The sequence below is a fragment of the Budorcas taxicolor genome, chromosome 15, assembly GCF_023091745.1.
Source record: "Budorcas taxicolor isolate Tak-1 chromosome 15, Takin1.1, whole genome shotgun sequence".
Lineage (NCBI taxonomy): Eukaryota > Metazoa > Chordata > Mammalia > Artiodactyla > Bovidae > Budorcas > Budorcas taxicolor.
In genome coordinates this window covers 23,229,240-23,251,572 of record NC_068924.1, presented here as the reverse complement: position 1 = coordinate 23,251,572, position 22,333 = coordinate 23,229,240, and the positions used below count along the sequence as shown (strand labels likewise).

General features: G+C 46.4%; 1 protein-coding gene across 9 annotated transcripts in view; it reads right to left on the bottom strand.

The window, feature by feature from the left end:
* Positions 1 to 22,333, bottom strand: part of NCAM1 (neural cell adhesion molecule 1) — a 364,422-nt gene that overhangs the window by 15,546 nt on the left and 326,543 nt on the right. For 4 of the 9 annotated variants that reach the window (XM_052653337.1, XM_052653339.1, XM_052653342.1 and 1 more), the window contains 2 exons: positions 4,479 to 4,603; positions 510 to 687 (listed from right to left, as the gene is read on the bottom strand). In XM_052653337.1, the coding sequence (XP_052509297.1) occupies positions 510 to 687; positions 4,479 to 4,603 (303 nt within the window). Of the gene's footprint in view, positions 1 to 509; positions 691 to 4,478; positions 4,604 to 17,619; positions 17,662 to 19,224; positions 19,273 to 22,333 lie in introns of all 9 variants that reach the window. The other 5 variants (XM_052653336.1, XM_052653338.1, XM_052653343.1 and 2 more) reach the window with 2 other exon arrangements.

Here is a 22,333-nt window from a genome sequence, read left to right as displayed (position 1 = left end):
GCAGAGGGGATTTTTAACTGACTGGGCACCATCTGTTCCTTCTCTTGGGCTCCCCACAGAGAAGAGAATTTGGACCACGGTGGTGCAGGTAAGCAAGCATGAGACAGAAAGCGCTTAAAAACAGGTTCGTGGGCCTTGTATGAAATGGTAGATAGCAGATAAGATCTCAGAAAAGGATCCTTCCTCAATCAGCATCCAAAGCTTGGCTAGAGCTGGGGCCTTTCCCACCTGAGGGGTTCCCACGGACTGGCTTACCATCAGTCCTCCAAGGCTGATGGACGACACAGGACCTTCACCCAGGATGCTTGCCCAAGCCTTCCTGGGGGTCCAGTCCAGCTCAACCTATTGCACAGCTTGGTACAAAGCAAAACTAAGCTCTGCATGGGCAACCAATCATGAGAATGGCTGTAAGCAAGCGAGTTGTCAGGGGCTATTCAGGCACATTAGGAGGTGCGGTGCTTGTGCATTAATTCAAAGCAGGAAACTCACAGAAAGCAGAGGGGTCATACCTGGGATGGCTGTGGGCTGGGCCGAGGTCCTGAACACAAAGTGCGCCGCCTTGGACTTGCCCTGCTGGTTCTCGGCCACCACATAGACCTCGTACTCGGCATTCCAGTCCAGGGACTTGAGCATGATGTGGTCACTGCCAGATGGGAGCCTGATCTCTGGTTTCCACTCGGAGGAGAGCTTCTGGGAGAAACCGGCAAGAAAGATACGAGATACCAGCAAGCTTTAGGTGAAACAGCTGGTAAGACCAGCCAACAGGAGGAATGTGAGGGAGTCACTAAATACTGGGGCAAAATGAAAATAAAAACCAGAGATATTGGGCATAGCTTTTATTACCAGCTTGAAAAATCTGAAGGTAAATGATCCCGCGGGTCAGAAGGTCAACCTTGGGGGCTTGCAAATAAGAACAGTGGCAGATTCCCAGTGTGGCATGGGGCCAACCCTTTAATGCTCCGTCCATTACCTTGAGGGCGTGCAGGGACCCAGGCTACGCTCTGGAATGCTGGCACATATCGTAAGGATGCATGTCTGCTCAGCCACTCAGTGGTGTCTGACTCTTTGCAACCCTACAGACTGGAGCCTCCCAGGCTCCTCTGTCCATAGGATTCTCCAGGCAAGAATACTGGAATGGGTTGCCATGCCCTCCTCCAGGGGATCTTCCTGACCCAGGGATCGAACCTGAGGTTCTTAGGCCTCCTTCCACTGGCAGGCGGGAAGCCCTATCCTAACGGTGACGTAGAGGATGATCCAACAACTGTGACTCTTGTCCTGTTTTAGAATGTGGGTCACACTCAGGTGTGTGCTCACCTCTCTGACACAGGGACACAGCACAGATTCCACTTTTAGTAAAAGCATTAAAAACTATCAGTTACAGAGCACCCGCTGTATGCCAGGGCCTGGACTGAAGGCTTTCTGCACATTTTCTCACTGCATCCCCACAACAAACCTGCGAGGGCTTAGGCCAGGCCCTCACTAAAGCTGATGATGGGGAACGGGGGGAGAGAACGGGTGACTTCCCAAAGCCACAGAGGCAATCGAGTTGCGGGCAAGTGCCTCTGGGCCCAAGTGGGGAGGTATCCTCTCACAGGAGGGAGCGCAACACACATACACTGCAGAGAACAGGGTCTCTCTATTCCATGCAGTGTGAGCTGGTCTCTGAGGCTGCAGCTGGAGGTGTTGCTGGAGGGGCTGCTGTCACGGCCTGCAGTGGCCAGCAGAGCACTCCCAGGACATAATTTCAGGCACAAAGCTGGAGTCAGAGGGGCCCCCCTTGGCTCGAACGTTCTTTCCAGTCCTATCCTACACATCTGCCGGTGAATTTGTTCTGGGTGGGAGGGCTTGACACATGTCTACTGGATGATGGGCTGCTCCTGAGAAGAGCAGAACACACTAGCAGTGTCCTCTGGAAGGTGAGCTAGCCTATGGCTGAGGCTGGAGGAAGTTACATTACAGGAAAGCCAGCCATCTTCCAGGCAAAATGCTTTGTATCAGCCAGAGAGATGCCTTTAGGGTCGTGATAGCACACGTGTCGTGGGCATGATAGTGTGGGGAAATGCTGGAAGAGGGGCTCACAACCTCTGAGTCTAACAGAAAGCCAGACTGCCTTCACAGGGCTCTAAGTTAGCTCCTGCGAGAGAGAGCATGTGTCCCATTTTAATGTAAAACAAAGAAATTCAGCTCTTTGTCTTTTGTCTTCTTTCTCTGAAAGGCTTCTTTCCTTGGCAAACATCATTGCAAAAGAGACGGACAGAATCTAAAGCAAATATTATGTTACATAATAAATATTAATAATGTATAATAATCAAAATATTTAGCAACAGTTGGGATTTCAAAGTGAAAGAGAGAGGATGGTTAAGGTTGTCAAAGCCTAACATATCCCAGTGTTTTGCCCGGCTGTCTTTTTAAAGCAGACCTGCCCAGCACTGCCAGAATGACCCTCCTGAACATTGACATTCGATGGGGCCTCACACGGAGGTTTCCTGACCCAGCCTGCATGGTAGCAGTGGTTATTAGTTACCGAGTATAGAGTTTTCCCAGTGTCAGGCATGTCTCAGGTTCTTTGCTTGTACTCTAATAACCAAGCTTTACAACAACTTGATAAGCTATCCCCCTTTTACCAATGGAGAAATGGAGGTGATGGACCATTGGGTGACCTACTTGGGGTACAGGCTACTAAGTGGTAAGGTTGGAATTGGATTCCATGTCTGTCTGGGCCTCATCAGCCCAACAAATGCCAGAGGCATCCCCCCACCACACTGTCCGCTTCCAGCGGTTTCCATGGGGCCATCTACTTGGTACTTGTATCCTATTCCACATCAAGGAAGTTACAGGGACCTCTCAGCCTGTGATGCCTCTGGGCCGGGCCTTACAGAAGTCAACTGAGGTTCCTAACCCCATATCAGGCTCCAACCCGGCTTCGCAATGAAGTAGGAGGGGGCTGAGTGACTGACAGGTGGCCCAGCAGCTAGCAGGTGTTCCCAGGGTGGGGTGGGGGGCTCTGTGCTGTACTGACTCTCTGCAAACCTAATCAGGTTAGGGCTCCCACCAGGTTAGGGCTTTGATCAGTAGGGGTTGATCAAAAGGCAAAGACGGAGTTAAGTCAAACTTTTTGGAAAAAACCTTTCTTGGGTGCTATTTGAAGAAAGAAAACTCTACTCAGGTTATTTTCTACTGTTAAGAAATCCTAGCAAGAGGCTATTTGCAACGCTCAGATGCTGTCTCTAAATCTCCCAGCAATCGGTTATGGTTGGTGATGGCCAAGTATCATTCTAAGACCAAAAAAAAGAGGGGTGATTTTCAGCTTGGGTGCTGGGGATGAAAGGTGGAATGTCAGAAATTTCTGATGGGCAGTGGGCACACCAGGAAGAGAAAAGGCTAGGGCCAAGCTCATGGGTAGCGGTACAACCACAGGTCGAGTGGGCTACACTAGAGTGGAGGGAAGCTGAGGGAAGGAGACGGTTTAGGAGCCGAGGCAGCCCAGGCCAGGGGGCTTAGACCCCCGTCTCTTCAGTCAGACAGACTTAGATTCAAACCCTGGCTGCCTGACTGTGTGAGTCACGTGGTCACTAACTGCATAAACCGCATTCACTTCCTCTGTAAAGTGAGGATAACTGTTGAGACCAACTTCTTAGGGTCCTTGGAGGGAGAAAATGCATGTGATCACGGGCCCACATGCTTGGCCCATAAGGCACTTTATCCAAGTGTGTTCCAAGGTATCAGTATGTTATTTGCAAAAAAGTACTGAATGATGGGAAAATAACTTTGCAGAAAAACCTAGGAAGCAGAAAAATCAGTCATGGGTGGGTTTATCATTCCCAAAATCATTCTAGAGGTTTTATAATGGTCTCAGTGTGTTTGTCCATTCTATATATCGCACGTGTGTGCATGCATGCTCAGTGACGTCCCACTCTTTGTGACCGCAGTGGACTGTGGTCTGCCAGGCTCCTTTGTCCCTGGAATTTTCCAGGCAAGAATCCTGGAGTGGGTTGCCATTTTCTACTCCAGGAGCTGTTCCCAACCTGAGGGTTGAACCACCCTTGTTTCCTGTGCATCTTCTGCATTGCAGGCTGATTGTTTGCCACTGAGCCACCAGGGAGGCCCCATATATAGCACAGTGAACTATATTCAACACCATATGATAAGCCATATAGAAAAGAATATAAAAAAGGAATGTATATATATATATAAAACCGAATCACTTTGCTGTACAGAAGCAATTAACACAACATTGCAAATCAACTATACATCATTAAAAAAAAGAGAATTGAAAAAAAAAAAAAAAAATGGTCTCAGTGTGGATATGACCTAAAGGCTGTCAGTCAGTCTTTGAATTTAAAACCCTAACCTGGGCCCATGAGCCACCTGGCGGGCACATGGGCTGCCCTGCCCCCTTGCTCTAAAGACACTGTTGGTCCAGCAGGGCAGGTGTTAGGGTTGTGGGTTGCAAGAAACCCGGGAAGGAGGCTACTCACCGCTCGGTATTTGACCAGGTAGTGTCGGATAGGGGAGCCGCCGTCGTCTTGCTTGATCACCTTCACCTTAATAGAGTTTCCATCCTCTCCCATCTGCCCTTCGAGCTTAGGTGCGCTGGGTTCCCCTGAAACAGCCAGGGAATTCACATGACATTTTCATCCACACAATGAAAATCCAGTCCATCAAAATGAGATGCAGTGATGGAGTGGGGCTGGACTCTTGATTTCTCAGCAATTCAAATGGTTCAAAAGCAAAACATGTAAAACTCTAAATTCCAGTTAGATGCCTCAGTCTTGACCCAAACTGAGAGCGCCTTTCGAAAATGTTCTGGGAAACCACCCTCCCTCCTAGTACAGTCCTTTCACCATTTTAAAGAGAGGATTTTTTTTTTTTGGTCTGTCTCTTCCTAGTGCTTGCATTTTCTGTTAGCTGCTCCTACAACTGCAGATTTAACTTTTATATAAACCTGGTACATTTTAAGGAACAGCCTGAAATATGGGAAAATGTAGGCATTTAAGGAGAAAAATACCCATAAAATAAGTTTTCAAAGCAGCCTGTTATTTTTTCCCTGGGATATATGATCTATTCGAGGGGTTGTGAGCAGCTTTTGCATGAATTAAATTTTATGACTTAGAGTCATTAAAAATAAATAACAGGTTTCCAGTTGTGATTAAGTAAAGCACGATTTGCCATAGGCAAGTTTCCTGTAAGCATTCTGCACTTATGGCTCAACTGCTTTGGTGATAATCCTTGGTGCCTTGTATTAATGGAACGTTCATTAAAGTCTTTTGTGAGAAGAGAGAGGGGAAAAAAATGTCTTCAGCATTTCTCAACAGAAAAAAAGTCGATGTTTCTCTATTTTTTGCAGTAACACTGTGAATCCAGGTTGAGAAGAAAGATGAGCTTGTATGTGACCAATTCTGAGGGCTGGGATGGTTCTCCTGTAAGATGCTAATTTATTTTAAGAGAAACTATTTCATTAGTATATGTTGAAAGCCATGAGATGACAGAACGTCTGTTATAAAAAGTTAAAATGAAGATTTCAAACACCTGGGACCCTGGCACTTCTGGTGGAAACCATCTCTTGTATCTATTTCATGACCTCAGAGAGAAGATTTGCAAAGCCTATAAAACAGTTACCTTCTGGGTGGGTGGTCCTGGCTTGTTCTCTGGAAGACAGAATCTCAGACATGGGACAGAAGAGCCGGGGGAGGCTTGTCACCAGGCTTTGGACCTCATCACCCACAAGTATGTTGCTTGGTAAGGCCAGCCCACCCCACCCAACTCACTCAGTTGCGCTGGGAACCTCACGATGGCCGCGGGGGCTGCTTTTCCCTTTGAGACCAGGAGGAACCAGAGGCAAAACTGACAAGAGCCCTGCTACTCGGTCTGGGCGGGCCCCTGGCACACCCCCTGGAAGCTCAATTAACAGGATTGCAAGGTGCCCCTGTACTGGCCATGGGGCTACAAAAAGCGGCAACAGGGAGGCTGTGTAATCTTAATGCCTGTGGGATAAAGTATTTACGAAAAGTTGTGCTTATGACTGGCTTCCTTTAATCAGTAACTCAGGAAAAAGAAAAACAAAAAGATAAATGGGCTTCAGATAGACTTGTCTTGTTTTTACACCACTGTCTAGCCACCAGCAGCAATTACTCAGTGGAAAATACTTGGAAATTCTGTTTAGATAATGTCTAAGTGTGCACGCTTTTCTAATTCTTTTGGACCATTATACATCTTAGACAATAATTAATTATGCCTTATGCCCCATCAGACATATCCAGTGCTAAAAAGAAACTCCAAGTGAAATCTATTTTAGAGTAGGGAAGTCTGTGTAGATTCACCAGTGCTGAGCAATGAAGCAGGAGGTGCAGAAGAACATTACAAATCCTACTCTCTCACTGAACTGGGGTGGCCACCGCATGCTGGTTAGCCTGTGGCTTTCCAGGCGCTAGCAGTGCAAGTCCTTTACCCTGGACAAACCCTTAGTCCCAGGTGAAACGGGATGTTGGTAACCCTGGACTGAATGAAGACTCACATCAATTGTAATAACTTTCTGGATTCAGAATTGCAACACTGACTCTTTGATTAATGATCTCTTTGCCTGAAGAGGGAGAGGAGGAGGTGGCATCAGTGGCCCTTCCAACACACCCACCAGGCAAGGACCTGTCGCTCCCCCGAGACCTCCCAGGAAGGGAAATAGAGATTATTCCACTGGGGCTGCTCTGCTGCTGTGAAGATACCTTTAGAACTGAATGCTACAGAGGCCACAGCAGAGCCCAGGGGGTTTAGTAGCCACCGCCTCAGTCTCCAGGTTTGCAAAACACCAGATGCCCCCAAGGGTTCCTTCTTATTCTGACATCACTGTAATGGTCACTGTGCTAGGACGAGCTCTCAGAGCACACTGGCTGTGTTCATGATGCCGTAAAACATAGGACACCAAATCTGGGATGCACAGTCAATTTTAGGGAAATGCGCCCCAAGATAAACAATTCCATATCTCCTTGCCACAAAATTGCCCATTTTTCTACAAATTAAAAAAAAAAGTCATTTCAAAAATTCCTGTCTTTGAAAAAACAGACCCTAAGAATCTTCAAAGATATGTGAACAAAAATCTCGCCAAGGAAACCTTGTGAAAACCAAAAGCCCTAATGACCTGCTCTTATGTTTGGATTTGCTTCAGAAAAAAAATATAGACGGAATCACAGAGAAATCACTCAAAACTATACCATGGAACACAATTCTAACATCTACAGAAGTTAGAACACTATAATTTGCCATCATTTTATTTGAGTGACTACCATGGAACTCTCATATGTATTGCTTTCTCATAGAATTCAAGACATTTTATATCATATCATATCATGTATGTATTTTTTTACTTTTTGGCTATACCACACGGCCCGTGGGATCTCGGCTCCCTGACCAGGGATCTAATGTGGTTAGATCTAACCCTGCAGTGGAAGCACGGAGTCTTAACCACTGGACCGACAGGGACGTTCCTATATTATATCATTTAGAGTGCTTTAAAGATGATTTATTCACCAAATGCACATTCAGTATCTATTAGGTACCATGTAGTCCATTAGGCGTTTGAGTTTCAATGGTGATTAAAACAAGATTTTGTTTGCTAAGTGAAAAAACTTACTCAATTCTTATTCAGTTCTTTGAATTGTGGAGCCCTTGTACAGAAATCTAATTTTTCCTATGATGGTGTTTCTAAAGGAAGATCCTATTGGACTAATATCATAGAGATTATGACTAACTTTATGGCCATGCAATTTCTGTCAGTACACACAGATGTGGAAAGAGTGATATTTGTTTAATCAGTTGCCTTATTCATCTTCAAATGTTCACTGGGAGCCAATATTTTTAAAGATTAGAAATGGGGTGAAAGAAATGATTTCCTAAGCTCTCTGCAAAGAGAATGTTCCAGCCCTGCCTGATGAGGGATGCCAAAGAAACGGGCCTGCATTCAGGAGGCTGGCTGCTTTATTGAACACATTAAGAGAGGAAATTATTTAGACGGTCCCAACATAGCAGCAGCAGCAGCAGCAGCAGCAGCAGCAGCAGCAACATGCACTCTGTTCCGAGATGGATGCTCTGATTGAAATCATTATGGGTAATTTCAGCAAAACCAATATTGTAATTATTTGTAAATGTTGGTTTGCAATTCAGCAGCAATCGGCAGGTGGCTCTGAGAAAACCCCTGGGGTTAATTATACCCTCTGAGTTTAGCTTTAACCGTGAGTCAAATTTTTTTCCCCAAATATTTTATGTAAAGACTAAAACAGTGGTATTCGTAAAAATAAACCTTGTCGATAACAAACATAAAATATCAGGCAGTTCTGGTATTTTCTAGAAGAATGCAAATCATGTATGCAAGGAAAAAAAAAAAAAGAATGTACCAGAGAGACCACATACAGTCAAAAATATTCCTGGCAGGTCCTATAAATTCCCCTTAGAAACCATAATTGAGATGTGTATTTCTGGCCATGCAGATTGTAGGTTCTTCTTTATAATTACGGTGCTACTGGGCCCTAAAATCAGAGTCAGCTTCATGTCTTTCCCCGAGTCAGCAGAAGCCTTGGGATCAGCAAACTACTGCTGGATATCTGAATCCCACAACAAAAATTCTAGCAAGCCCAGGGCCTCTGAACAGCAATTGTGAATTTTGGAAGGAAAACAATATTCTACTTCTCACTCAAAGAACTCAAGAACCGAGAGCTGTACATTCTGAATGGAACGCTAATTGGCTGACAGGCCTCCCTGAGACAGGCTGGACCGAGGTTCCCTCTTCACTGCCTTTGCTTTCTCTCTCATCAGGACCCCACAGGGGCTTCTGAGAAAACCCAATAATGGGCATAGGGCCTGCATTAGAACCTTTTACTATCAAATAAGATTGCCTGGCATTAACAATACTATTTGCTCTGTTTATCCTAATGCCTCTCCCCCCTTACTGATTATTTCTTTAAGTGATTTTAAAGTGTTGGTTTTAAGAAGTCCAAAACGTATGATGCAGCTGATCTGATGCACCTCTTTGATTTTTCCAACTCAGGAATATTCAAAATTACACCAAGAAGTCAGAAGTTTGAATGGGCCTTAGGGGGATCAGCAAATTACCAAAGGGAATCAGGATTAATTATTAGACCACTAATTCTCCTTCCTCAGACCAACCTCTTAGCCCTAATGTCAAACAGAACAATGTGTTCTATACCACACACAATCCTGGAGCCTCAGAACCTCCCTGATGGTGCTTTGGCAGCAGACCTGGCCATTCTAGTCAGAGGTGGTTTTCTTATACCCGAAGAGTGGCCGGCAGTGCTTGGGCAGGGACCGATTTGTCTCAAGCACCACTCCCCCAAACCAGGCCTTCGGAGGAAAGCATTCTTTTTCTCCTGAACACTTCTCTCCTAATTGTCAAGGATTCACTGCGCTAGTGTGACCTGACCCTTCGTCATCCTCGTCCCTGGCTCTGAGGAGTGCTGGGGTACAGAATGAGTGGTCATGGGTGTGGCCAGCTCCCTTGTTGCTACAGAGAAAAGATGCTTGGCTCTCTGCGGCCATGCTCACGGAGGCACCCAGTCCACAAAGCTTTCCAGCGTGAGTTTTCTCAGGAATTGTGAATGAGTGCTGGGGGTAGGGTGGGGAGGCTTGGCGCTACCGAGGACAAGTTAAACAGCGATAAATGAACTCTGACAGACCGAACCACAGAAATACCAAATCCCTTCTCGTGGGTGTCATGAAAACACCAACAGATTAATTGATCAATTATCTTTGTTTCATCATCCTAAAAAGAAAATATGACCACGAAGGTATGGCTTGTGGTTATGGGGCTGATCCAGGCTGAGGAAGTTAAAGACAGAAATAACTGCCATCACCACCAATTAGCTCGGCTCCTGCTTCCGAGGCCACAAAGGGGGGCGGGGCTTGTGAACATCTCCAACATTAGTTCCTGGACGTTAGGTGAGTTATGAAGAAGCATGAGGCTCCTGGGAGGTTTCAACCCTCCTCCTGGTAAACCCCAGGGAAATGGGCACTTTCCATGGCCCCCAGTCTCTGCCCACGGGATTCGGGCTGATATACGTCACTGACTTGGTCCCTTCACGCTAGCTTTCTACCCTGGTAACCACCAGCGCAGGGAATCCTTGGGAATAAAGGTAATTAGAACAGAACCCCTTGTGAAAAGTCTATGTCGACCTGCCAGAGACCGTGGCAATCCAGACACATAGCTGTAAAAAATAAAGGAGGGGGTGGAAGGGATGGTTAGTGATGTTTTCAATCTAAGAAGGAAGAGTGGGTGTTAAAAGAGTTTAGTTCATCAGAATCAGCATTTCCTAGTACGAGTCAGTGTCAGTAGCTAAAGAAAAAAAGATCATTATAAATGGGTGGGGAGGGATCCATGCTCAAACATGCTGCACGCAGATGGGAGGGCGGGGAGGGTGCAGGGGGCGTCTCATCACACGCATGCTGGTGGGGAGGGGAGTCCCATTTACACAGAGTCCTCGGTAGCTGATGGAGTCACCAGAGGAAGCAGGCCCTGCAGTTATGTGATGCTGTGGTAGTAGAAATAAACTTTGACATCAGGGGGCTCAAAGTTTTGCTTCCAGCAAACCCACGCCTGTGCCCTTGGGCCATGCGTCTGTGCTTCCCTGTCATGGACCCTGCCTGCAGAGCTCTGTGGGCTCAGGGTCCAAGTGACCCAGGGCTGGTGCTCAATGCCTGTGTTCATCTCTCCTCTTCTGGACAGAAACTGAAGGTGCACAGAACATCCAGCATACATTAAACACATCCTAGGCAATTTGGCGGGGTGGTGGTGGAGGGTAGTGGACACTGAGTTTAAACATTTGTGGGTGTACAACCTACCCATTGCTCACTAAACCATTTTCATTAGGCCTAACTCACCTGAAACCCTTGCTTAAGCCTGGAGGAACCATCCCTAACTAAGTTTTATTTCTCTCCCCTGTGAATTTTATTTGCTCCAGCCTCTCCATTCCCTTCCATTCTATTACTAAGGGCCATTTCCGGCTGTGTCTTGCTCATCTGAGTAACAGTCCTCTGCCTGCCCCCCTTGCAAAAGGCAGAAGAGGAGTGATTTGATGAGGGGGTGATCACACTTCGGAATTCCACAGTCTCCCAGTGTTTTAGTACCGGCCACATTTCCTACTGACAGCTAAGACCACAGCCAAGGTGTGTTTCTAGGGCAGCTGCGAGGAACACCTTCAAGCATTTCTAGCCTCGCTTAAAATGTCTGCGAGATAGCTCCTCAGAGGTGTGAATTAGCTTCTATCTTGTGCTTCATTCTGAATCACAGCATTGCACGGAAATGACTAAACTTGGGTTTACAGAAGAAACTATGGCTTCAATCCAGTTATCTGCTCATACTTCAGCTTCCAGGGGGAAGGTTCAGCATCTGAGCAGTCATCTCAAGTCTGAAAAGTGCCTTTCTCCCTTGAAACCACATTTTTGGAGTGGGACTGGGAGTTTAGACAATTGTAGGCTCCCTGCGTTTTTTCTTCTGCCTTAAGATTCACAGATCAAGGTAATTTTTAAAGCTAGGTCCAAGTTCTTAGCGTAACAGAGGTTCCCTGACTTGGGGACCACATCTGGTACCATCCATGTGTGGTCAGTTTTGTCTGACTTTTTGAGACCCTGTAGAATGTAAACCACCAGGCTCCTCTGTCCATGGGATTTCTCAGGCAAGAATACTGGAGTGGATTGCCATTTCTTCCTCCAGGGGATCTTCCGGACCCAGAGATCGAACTGGCGGCTCCTGTATTGGCAGGCAGATTCTTTCCCAGAGCCCACCTGGGAAGCTTCGGGGACATCCCTCCTTTATTTCATATGATGTAAATGCTGAACATCCTCTTGTTTGAAAATGAGGACCCTCCCAACCAAGATCCTGTCCAGGAGTCTGACTGTAAATGGGACTGACTTGGGGCTCTGTGGCCATGCCCAGAGAGCTGAAGTCCTCACACGGGTCAGTGTGCAGGGTGACGGGTGCCACATACAGGGTTCACACACGTGGGGCGCACGGGACACAGGGCAGACCAGGGACAGGGCACATGCGAGACGAGCGGCTGGTGGTCTTGTTCGTGTGGATGTCGCCCAATCAGCTCTCCGAGAAGCGAGGTCGCCGGGGACCCCTCGCATGCACGGGCACCCTGGGGGGTTACTGGTGTTAGTTTCGCTTTTGTGATCATCGCAGCCTATATGTGTCTCAGGTTGTGATGTGAAGTACACATTTCCAGTTAGGAGGGAATGGCACGCATGTGACTCCCAGGGCAGGTTTGAATGGGTGTTTGATTTTACTCGGGCGGAGCTGTGAGCAGAGGCTTCATTTTCCTGTCACGGTCATAGTAAGCAAGAAATGCATTTACAGGATTGTGACAGTCACAATATTAACGAATTATTTTGTCACTCCTTTGAGCTTAATTAGGCTATAAGTTTATTTCCTTCGCTGCAAGGGTCAATGGTATGCTTTCGGATTACATGGCGATCTTCAGTCATGGTAATTGTTAAATGACTTTTGCTTTGATTTTTCTTTCCTCCTGCCTGGGGCGGGTGGCAGGTCACTTGCAAAGTGATATCTTGGCCATTACAGCCAAACTGCTCTAATTCCAAATTCTTAAATCTTTCATTTCAGAAAGTCCTCAATCTGCATGAATTTTATGAAACACTCTCACTGGTTTCAAGCAAATACAACCTTTGTGATGGACACATTTCTCTCTGTAGGTGTTCAATGTTATGTTTTCATGGAAATGTGACATTTTGTAACAACTGTGCTCTGGAGAACTACTGGATAAAGTGAGATAACTATGCTATAAAGCTCACTTACAACATTACTTTCTGGGAAATAAAGTTTATGAACTATCTGGTAAAAATTCAAGGGTGCAAATTCGGCTGTGGTTAAAGTGATTTTACTGTAGCCAGATTTCTTGAAGCAAAACATTAAATTGAAGGCTGTCTTGGTATCAAATTGTCATCTAAAGGCTCCAAAGGTTGATGAATTTTGGACGTGCATTGAGAACAAGAGGAAATCTCTCAAATGAGTTCGCTTAGGAAATCCGAGACAGGAAGAAATGAGTGGGCCCTATGTGCCAGGCTGTGGTCCCAGATTTATTTCATGATTCAGAACAAAGAGTTTTACCTTCTGTTCACCAGCGTGGACGACATCATCAGCACCATGCAAGCCACATGACAAAGTCACATGATACGCACGCACATGATTGGTTGAAAGGAAAGTGGAGGAGATCACATGGAAAATACAAAAAAATTAAAAACTGATGTAAACAATGGGCAGGGAGAAAAATCAACAACAAAATCACAGACTAAATAAAAGGAGAAATTAAATTAAATTAGCAGCATATATAAGAAACATTGGGAGGGCAGTAAAACTGCCCAGAAATAGAAGACTATTACATCATAAAGAGCATTTGGTTAACAACACCGATAAGCATTAGATACAGCTGCAACACTGCATATTAATACCACACCAAGGAGCATGGACACTTGTTTTGAAATGGGGAGTTGTCTCTGCCAGGACCCGGATGCCAAAGTCAATCCAGGAGACTGCTGAAGGAGAAGAAAAAGGCAAGTTATTCTTCACAGATTCCAGAAATGTCTCGGCATCCTTGGGAAGCAACGGCAATGAAACAGAGCATGGTCAGGAAGGAAGAGTCCCATGATTGGGTGCCCTGGAAGAATAAAATATCATGTTACATTGAGAAAAGTCATTTCATGTTTCCTTTGGAGCGATGAGGAGGGGGGTGTGGACCGAGGGAAGTCTGCTGGGTGCAGGCAGAGAAGGTGGCCAGGAATCTCATCTTCCTTCTCTGTTCGTCTACTCAGGTTACCCAAGGGCTGCCAGACACACCCTGATCAGGACACATCTAAGAGGAGGGGCCACTATTTTGTTCCCGACATCTGTGAGTCTGCTTCTTTTTTGCCATCGTCACTAGTTTGCTGTGTTTTTTAGATTCTCCATACACGTGACATCATACGGTATTTGTCCTTCTCTGTCTGATTTATTTCACTTAGCATAAGGGTTACCAGTGAGGAACAAGTACCAACTATTTGGTTTAAAACAAGCTACAAGGGTATATTGTACCACACGGGAAATAGAGACAATATTTTACGATAACTACAAATGGCGTATGACCTTTTAAACTGTGAGTCATTCTACTGTACACCTGTAATTTATAATATTGTATAGCAACTATAGTCAGTAAAAAATAAAATAAAAAAGGAAAGAACCATGAAGCAGTCTAATAAAGATTCTAGCAAAATAATAATAATAAAAAAAAGAGGCCAGTGAGGAAAGGGAATAGGTTTCCTTCTAGGGGTTGAGGTCAGAGCTCTGTCAACAGCAGAAACTGAACTGCTGGCCCAACAGGCTAAGAGTTGGGCATTAGACACATGCTTGCCGTGGATACAGTCATCTCTTTAGACTTGCAGTGAACGGATAAGACATGAACGTGACTTCTACAATGAAAAGTAGTTTTCTTCTTTGGGTATGTCTACATTCCCTTCTGACCTGTGTTCTATTTCCGTCTGATTTTTCACTGCGTGACTGTGTTTCTTGTAAAGGCCTTTAGGGTTCCCCATCTTCACTTGCACAGGCCAAGGGGTGTTTTGGCTGTCACTAGTAGAAGCTAACTAACAGAGTGTGGACAGAGAGGCAAGGTGAAGATTCGTTTCTGCCCAAAGCACACCACTGTTTAAAAGTGATTCGAGAGAAATGCTTCAGTCAAGTGAGGGCCCTCGCCACTGTGGGCTGGTACAGCGTCTGCTTCTCATTGTCTGATGCTCCATAGGATCCGGCATGTTCCAACCACGGGTGTCTGCAGGAATTATACACAACTGAGCAGTTTCTCCCTTTTCTATTTGAAAGTGAAAGTGGTAGTCACTCAGTCGTGTCCAACTCTTTGCGACCCCATGGCCTATAGCCTGCCAGGCTCCTCTGCCCATGGAATTCTCCAGGCAAGAACACTGGAGTGGGTAGCCATTGGAATCTTCCTGACCCAGGGATCAAGCCCAGGTTTCCTGCATTGCAGGCAGTTTCTTTGCCATCTGAGCCAGCAGAGTACCTTCATTCACTCATAAATGGATCCATACACACATACACACAGAAAGCAAAAAGAGAAAGACACTGTTTATATTCACCCCTCTTGACCGATAACGGACAGATTTTTGGATGCTTCTAGCTACTGTGCTGTTCGCCCCACCGCAGTTCACACGTGCTACATTCTGCCTTGCAGTTTAGAAAGACATTCACGCTCAACACGGGCTGCTGCTCAACCGAGTCTGTCTTTCTATTCTCCCAGTAACCACTGGGACTTACAATTTGGGTCAGTAGTCAAGTGGTTCAAGATAAAGGAGACTCAAACTTTCTTCTCTTTGGATGTCACTACTCATCATTTGATCTGTGGGCAGACATGCTTGATATTTAAAAATGAAACCTACATCAGGGGAGAGACACTTAATTCCTCCATAACAAAAACCTGGATCCAAGATTGTGTTCTACTTCCAGAAAAGACCAACCTACAGTGAGACATCTTAAATACAACCCGAGTTGTGCAAGGACATTGTGTGGCCTTTTCCCGCTACGCTCGGCACGGCATACATACTGCGCCCAAGATGCAAAGGATTGGGGCATCACTGTTAGCAGGAGAAAGGGTGCTGTTAGTCTCATTCCTTTTCCAAATGCAAAGAAACCCATCACTTGAATTAAATCCATGCGCGCACAGCTCATTGTCGCCTGCCTGCTCTGCTGACAAAACGAAACCTCAAAAGCATCAGGAATTAAAATTCACTGCGGCACACACACGGAGGGAACACCAAGAAAGCAGACCCTAAGCTATGTTCTGCAGGAGAAAAAAGAACCATTTCATGCAACACGCAGGAACTCTTTTCTTCTCTGTTCAATTATGCATCAGAAACCCTGGCCCACAGAGTGGAGAGGGAGCCATATTTTGCATTCTTGCTTTCTGCCTTCTGCTCTGACTGCCTTTAATGGGATGCATGCCATTTCCCCTGTGTACTCAGAAATATTATAAAATCTAAAACTCACATACAACTATGGACACACACACACACACACACACACACACACACACACACATGCCCAAGTTGGCTTGTCAGGGCTTTCAGGCCTAACACACAAATGCACTTCATTAGAGCATCACAAAGATGAGTTCGGAACATGTTTCAGGTTGTGATGAAGTGTGATGTTTTCCACGACGGGAAAGATGGGACAGTTTGGCCCTGACTCCACCATTAGGAGATGGATTCCAGAACTTTCAACTGGACTCTCAACACACAAACTTGAGAGAGCCTGGTTGTGCTTTCTCAGGCCACAATTTTTCTAGCTCGAGGGAGGTGGTCCGGGCTGTGCTCAGGGCACACATGTCCTCTCTCTGCGGGAGCGAAGGAGGGCGTGTGCTCAAGGAGCAGAGGCTCCCTCCTGCCTCACCGCTCCCTCTCCCCAGGCAGCCAGCCTCTCCTGTTCCTTCCCTTATTTCAGTCTTTCAGGTATTGTTTTAATGCGTGTGTGAGCATGTGTGTGTCTCTGTGTGTGCGTTTCTCTGTGAGTGTGTTTCTGTGTGTGGGGGGTCCTCTGTGTGTCTGTGTCTCTCTGGGTGTGTCTGTGTCTCTGTGTGTGTGTGTTTGTGTGTATGCATGTGTGTGTCTCTGTGTGTGTGCCTGTGTGTGCATGTGTGTCTGTGTGTGTCTCTGCATGTGTGCCTGTGTATCTGTCTGTGAACGTGTGTCAGTGTCTCTGTGTGTGCATGTGTCTGTGTGCATGTGTTTGTGTCTGTGTGTGCACGTGTGTCTCTCTGTGCCTGTCTGTGTCTCTGTGTGCTTGTGTGTGTATCTGTCTGTGCACGTGTGTCAGTGTCTCTGTGTGTACATGTGTCTGTGTGTGTGTTTGTGTCTGTGTGTGCACGTGTGTCTGTGTGTCTGTGTCCCTGTGTGTCTCTGTGTGCCTGTGTGTCAGTGTCTCTGTGTGTGCATGTGTCTGTGTGTATGCATGTGTGTGTCTCTGTGTGTGTGTGCCTGTTTGTGCATGTGTGTGTCTGTGTCTCTGCATGTGTGCCTGTGTGTGTATCTCTGTGTGTCTGTGTGTCAGTCTCTGTGTGTGCATGTGTCTGTGTGCATATGTTTGTGTCTGTGTGTGCAAGTGTTTGTGTCTGTGTGTGCACGTGTTTTTGTCTGTGTGTGCACGTGTGTCTGTGTGTGTCTGTGTGTCCCTGTGTGCCTGTGTGTCAGTGTCTCTGTGTGTGTATCTGTGTGTGCGCACACCTCTGCGGTGGAGAGACAATGAAAGCTGGGAAGAGATGCTCTCCTTTTGTCTTCTCAGCATTTCTCTAACCCTTTTCTGTTTTTAGACTTGCAAGTAAATTTGGAAAGGTCTCCTTGTGCACAGAACTCTCTTCAAGAATCACCCTTGTCTTCCGGTGATGCTAGTTCTGCTCTCTTGGCCAGGCAGACAGCATGCTTAGGGACCCACACCAGGAGAGGAGCCTCCAAGCATGCATAACTGTTGCTTTCAACACTCAGGGGCTGGGGCAGCACTGGGACCCAAGAGTCCACTCTACACAAGCAGCAGTCAGGCCCAGGGCAGCTAAGCTCTCTACTCACTAGATGCTTCGGTGGTTGTAAGAGCAGGAAGAAGCCAGGTTGCTATGGAAACATGAAGGATGGAAAGGGCACAGAAAGGTGAAAGAGAATAGAGATAAATTAAATTTACTGATACATACATTAATGTGTGTATTATATATATTAAGACCTTGTTATAGAGAAAAAAGAGATGGTAAAGGAGGTATGCTCTCATTTCCTTCTTCCCTGGTTTCTCAGTATGAATGTAGATATTTTAGAGAGATTATCAGAGGTTTTGCTGACAAATTACTCTCAGATGGCAAGTAATAATGTAACTTTTATTTATTCTTACTACGAATTCCAGCTACTGCATGCTGGGCATTGTGTCTTGTATCTCTCCTACTTAAACTCTGATTTTCATAAATACCTACAAAGTAAGCAGGAGATAAGGAGTCTGAGGTTCAGAGAGGTGGGGTGACTCATTCAAGGTCAGGGAACTGCATGCCAAATCAGGGGAGCTTGGAGCTGAACCTGGTCGCTGAGTTCTTACTGTTCAAGTCCACTGCCTGGCAAGCAGTGCAAGAGCAGGGGGCTGTTTCCAAGTCAGACAGATGCCACAAAGGGCTCTGGGCTTGGGGCTCCGGTCACTTCCGAGGCTGCTCCCGAGTGCAGGGCTCCTGATGTGCCAGGGGGATACGGCCAGCTGAGCGGCCTTGCCTGCTGCACTGACCATGCTGAGCACTGGCTGCCATGCCACCCTGGGTCTTGTTCAGCTGCTGTCTCCCTGCTCTTTCCCCTAGGAGCACTGCGTTCATCGCTGCAAGCAGTGGGAGGCCTGGGGTGCTCCCACCCCCGAGGACTCAGGGGAACAGCAGCACAGGGCAGCCAAGTGAAACGAGGTGGTAAATGAGAGAGGCTCAGACACGGTGACAAAGCCGGAGGCTGACCAGGTGACACCACTGCCAGGCTTAGTGGCACTGCTCCCGGGTGGCAAACAGCTTGATAAACCCTAGGTTTGTTGTTATTTGGGAGCGGGGTGTGATGACTTCTCCTGTTTTAGAAGAAAAGCAAGGCTCCCTTGTAAAAGGTTAAATAATTTGCCTAATGCCTTCTGCCAGGCACATCTGCAAGCAGGCACTGTTTCTTCTCCCACAAATATTTATAAGAAATGTATGCAGTTATGGAGACAGCAAAAGCTACAGGCCTTGCTATCTAATTTCAACGTCTGAACCCAACTGTGCCAATTAAAATGCTGGGTGAAAACATAACACCCCAAACATTTCTTATGACCCTGTGGAATCGACATTTTTCTTGGCAAAATCATTTGGCTTCTCTAAATAATCAGCTGACTACAAATCTGGAGGCCCGGGCTGGGGCGGCCATAGCCTTGGGGAGCCTGCCTGCGAGATTTTCTGTCCAGAGCAATGCTTTCCACGCACCTCCTCCTGGGGGGAGAGCTGCACTCCCCTCTCCGTATCTGAGCAGCCCTATGCCTACGTCTCATCTCATTTGCTCCTCTAAAACCCAGTGCTGCCCTCCACCAACAGAGTGGAATTATCACCCGGTGGAGGAGATCACGCCAGACAGACACACTGTGGCTGGCAGAGAGCCACCTGCAGCGAGATGGAAGATGGAAATGATACTCACTATCCAGATGAGACAACGGAACAGGGGTGGAAGAGCTAGCAGGAGCCGCTGAGGAAAGAAAAATGAAGATGAAAAAAAAAAAGATCATCTAGGCACACGGACACTGAAGGGGAAAATGGAAGAGGCAAGCCAGGGGTGTCAGTAGGAGAAGCTGAGGTGAGTTGCAGTGGGAAAAAGAACTCCATGCAGGAGAACAGGTGGCCTACAGCCCCTTAGAGAGCAGGACGCTCTGACTTCAAACCCTGAGCCTGAGCGGCGGCCCAGCCCTGCGGTTCAGGAAGGGACCAGCTGCAGGGCTCTCCAACCCTGTGAAAACACACAGGCAGTTCAGCAGCTGTCTCCACAGGATCAGATGTCTGGAGGGAAAGACACCTGGCCCCCAGCTTAAGGTGAACCAACAGAAAAGGGGAAAATGACCTTGGCCATGACGTTACCTACCTCTTCATGTGTTTACATTTAGGCAGACACATACACAGATCGTACATACTTATTGCAAAATGTGTGTGCACACCACTCTCTGATTTTAAGGTCCCGATAAAACAGCAACAATCATCTTCCTTAATGCTGTGACTGGGCAAGGTCGGGATGGTTTGGGATCGGGATGTCACGACAGCCACTGCTGTGTTCCAAACCCTAGGAAGTGGGATGCTCTGGCTGCTGCTGTGTGCGCGGAGGACCAAGCAAATTAACACTGAGCCAGGGCACTTTGAAGGGACTGGGACTAACCAAGTAATGCTCACCAGCTTTCTGCATGGTGAAGCTTAAGAAATGGTGCATTTGAGACATTTTGGACACTGAATGGATCTTCAGTTTTTCAGTGGCAACTATTCAGAAGCTGTTCCATCAACAGTCACAGACAACAGGCCCCTTTGAGAGCCAGATAAAAATTTGGAAAAACATCACCCTATCTCCAACACTGTCTTGATGCTCATGGTTAGGTAATTTCTCTTACCTTCCAGATGAGGTTACCTCATTAAACCATCCAGAGCAATGTCACTGGAATCAGAGAAAGACAGGCTACTAACTCAACATTACTTGACAGTCTGGTTAATTCTGATAAAAGTGTATATTTCTCTTTTTCTTATTCTTTCTCTTTTATTTTCTTGGCTTAATTGTATGTACAGTTGTCCATATTATTCTGGCTGAGGGATGGGGTTTTATATACTTGAATCGCAATACATTACAATGCATTAACATATTTGCCATGTGGCATCTAAGGGGCAAAATATGAAACAACAAATTTCAAGATGCCACTTTTAAAAAGTAGAGACTCACTTGCAATCTTTATATCCTGTAAGAAAATGTCTATTTCACTTCCTGGTACAGAAGCAATTGAAGAGGCAACATTCAGGCAACGAGAATCTGATGGTGTGTGGTTCAACCATGGAGGAAAGTCATAATAAATTATCATGTCACTTCTTTAGGGTTTTAGTAGCTCTAAGAAGGAAGAAGCCCCTCCCAGGGCAAACAGAGGTCATGAGCCTTCCACCTAAGAGCTTCCTGACAGCATGCAGACACCTGGCCTCGAAATACATGAAACAGGTACATCTTCCCAGGCTGGAGTTTCATTTGTCCCGTTGGAGCCTCGGCTTTCATTGGCTTCACAGAAACAAAGGAACCTCCCAACAGGTAAGCCAGGCTTTCTAACTGGGTGGCTCCAAAGCAGGAGTCCTCGAGATACTGGTGGTACTGGCTAGTTTCACCTGCTCATCTCTGCTGTGATGATGCCCCTGAATGTGGTGGAAACCATTAAGGAATCATGAAGCAACCCTAATATTAGACATTTCAAGCAACTTCAAGTGATGAGCAAATGGCTCTCCCTACACCTCCCAACTCAGAGAGCCAACAGCATCAACTCTGTCCAGGGTGCCAGCTCCTGCTGACCCTGACCTGTGTCTTCGTCAGACCTGAGGGTGTACCCAGGGCCCATAGGGCCCCAGAAGCAGCCTGTGCACCTGTATCCCAATATCATAGGAGGTAGATGCACTGTCTGTGAGTGAGATGAGCCAGCCTCAGATGCCCCTGGTTCTTGGGCTTGGCATAAGCCTGCAGCTAAACTGATGGCTGATCTTCTTTAAGTTCAGATAACCTTTGTGCCTTTCAAGGAATGGGAGTGAGAACTCAGAGAAGGTCCTTCCAAAAACTTATCCTCACTTCCTAGCAGCAGTAATTGGGTTTTGTCCTGGCAGTGGGAAACGCTGGCATCTTCCTTCCAACTGTAACCTTTTCTCAGGATGGGTTTAGGCACAACAGGTTACCTTTTGAACAAGACCCTCACTTCAACCCTAGGAAGGCTATGGAGGTGCGAGGGAAGACCATAACGATCAACTTCAGTGAGAGTATAATCATCTCCCACCCTGCTCAAGTTCTAGAAAAAAATCACGTTCAGCTCTAAACTGTGCCATGCTTTCTGTGTCTAAAAGAGGTTTGCTTTCTAATTCATGTTCAACTCTAAAACTGTGCCATGTTCTCTTTGTCTAAAAGAGGTTTGCTTTTTAATTCTTTAAACCATAACTTAATTAGGTGGTTGAGAAAACTGACTTTTCTTGTCACTAGCAATGCCTGCTCCTGCATTACTCATGACTGACTTGGAATGAAGGACTGACCCCACCATTTTCCAAAGGACTTCTTGGAATCTTGCTTGGTTAATCATCCATTTTCATACTGGCAGATAACAAACAACAAAATCTAGAGGTCTTCTTTTAAAAAAATATTAAACACTGGCTTTTAAAACACAGTGTGCTGCTATAAAAATTCTCACCTTGAAGAAGGCTGGGCTGGCAATGAAAGAAAACCACTTACAACCTTTGAAGTTCAAGACCCAGTTACTCAGATTCAGGACTCAAACCCCAGTTACTGGGTAGACACTCAGAAGGAGGTCTTGCCTCTCTGTGATGTTACTAAGCCAGCCTCTGTTTACGGATAAAATCCAGAGGAGTGGGCACCTAAAGACCGGGTTAATGATCCAGGAGGAAGGTGCCCTTGCGCCTTCTGGATGCTCTGAGGGCAGAGCTGAGCTGTCGGCCCAGAGCGGACAGCTGTCAGTCCTCACTGACAACTCCATCCCCCCTCCACTCTATCAGACTCCTTCCAGAACTGGTTCATTCAG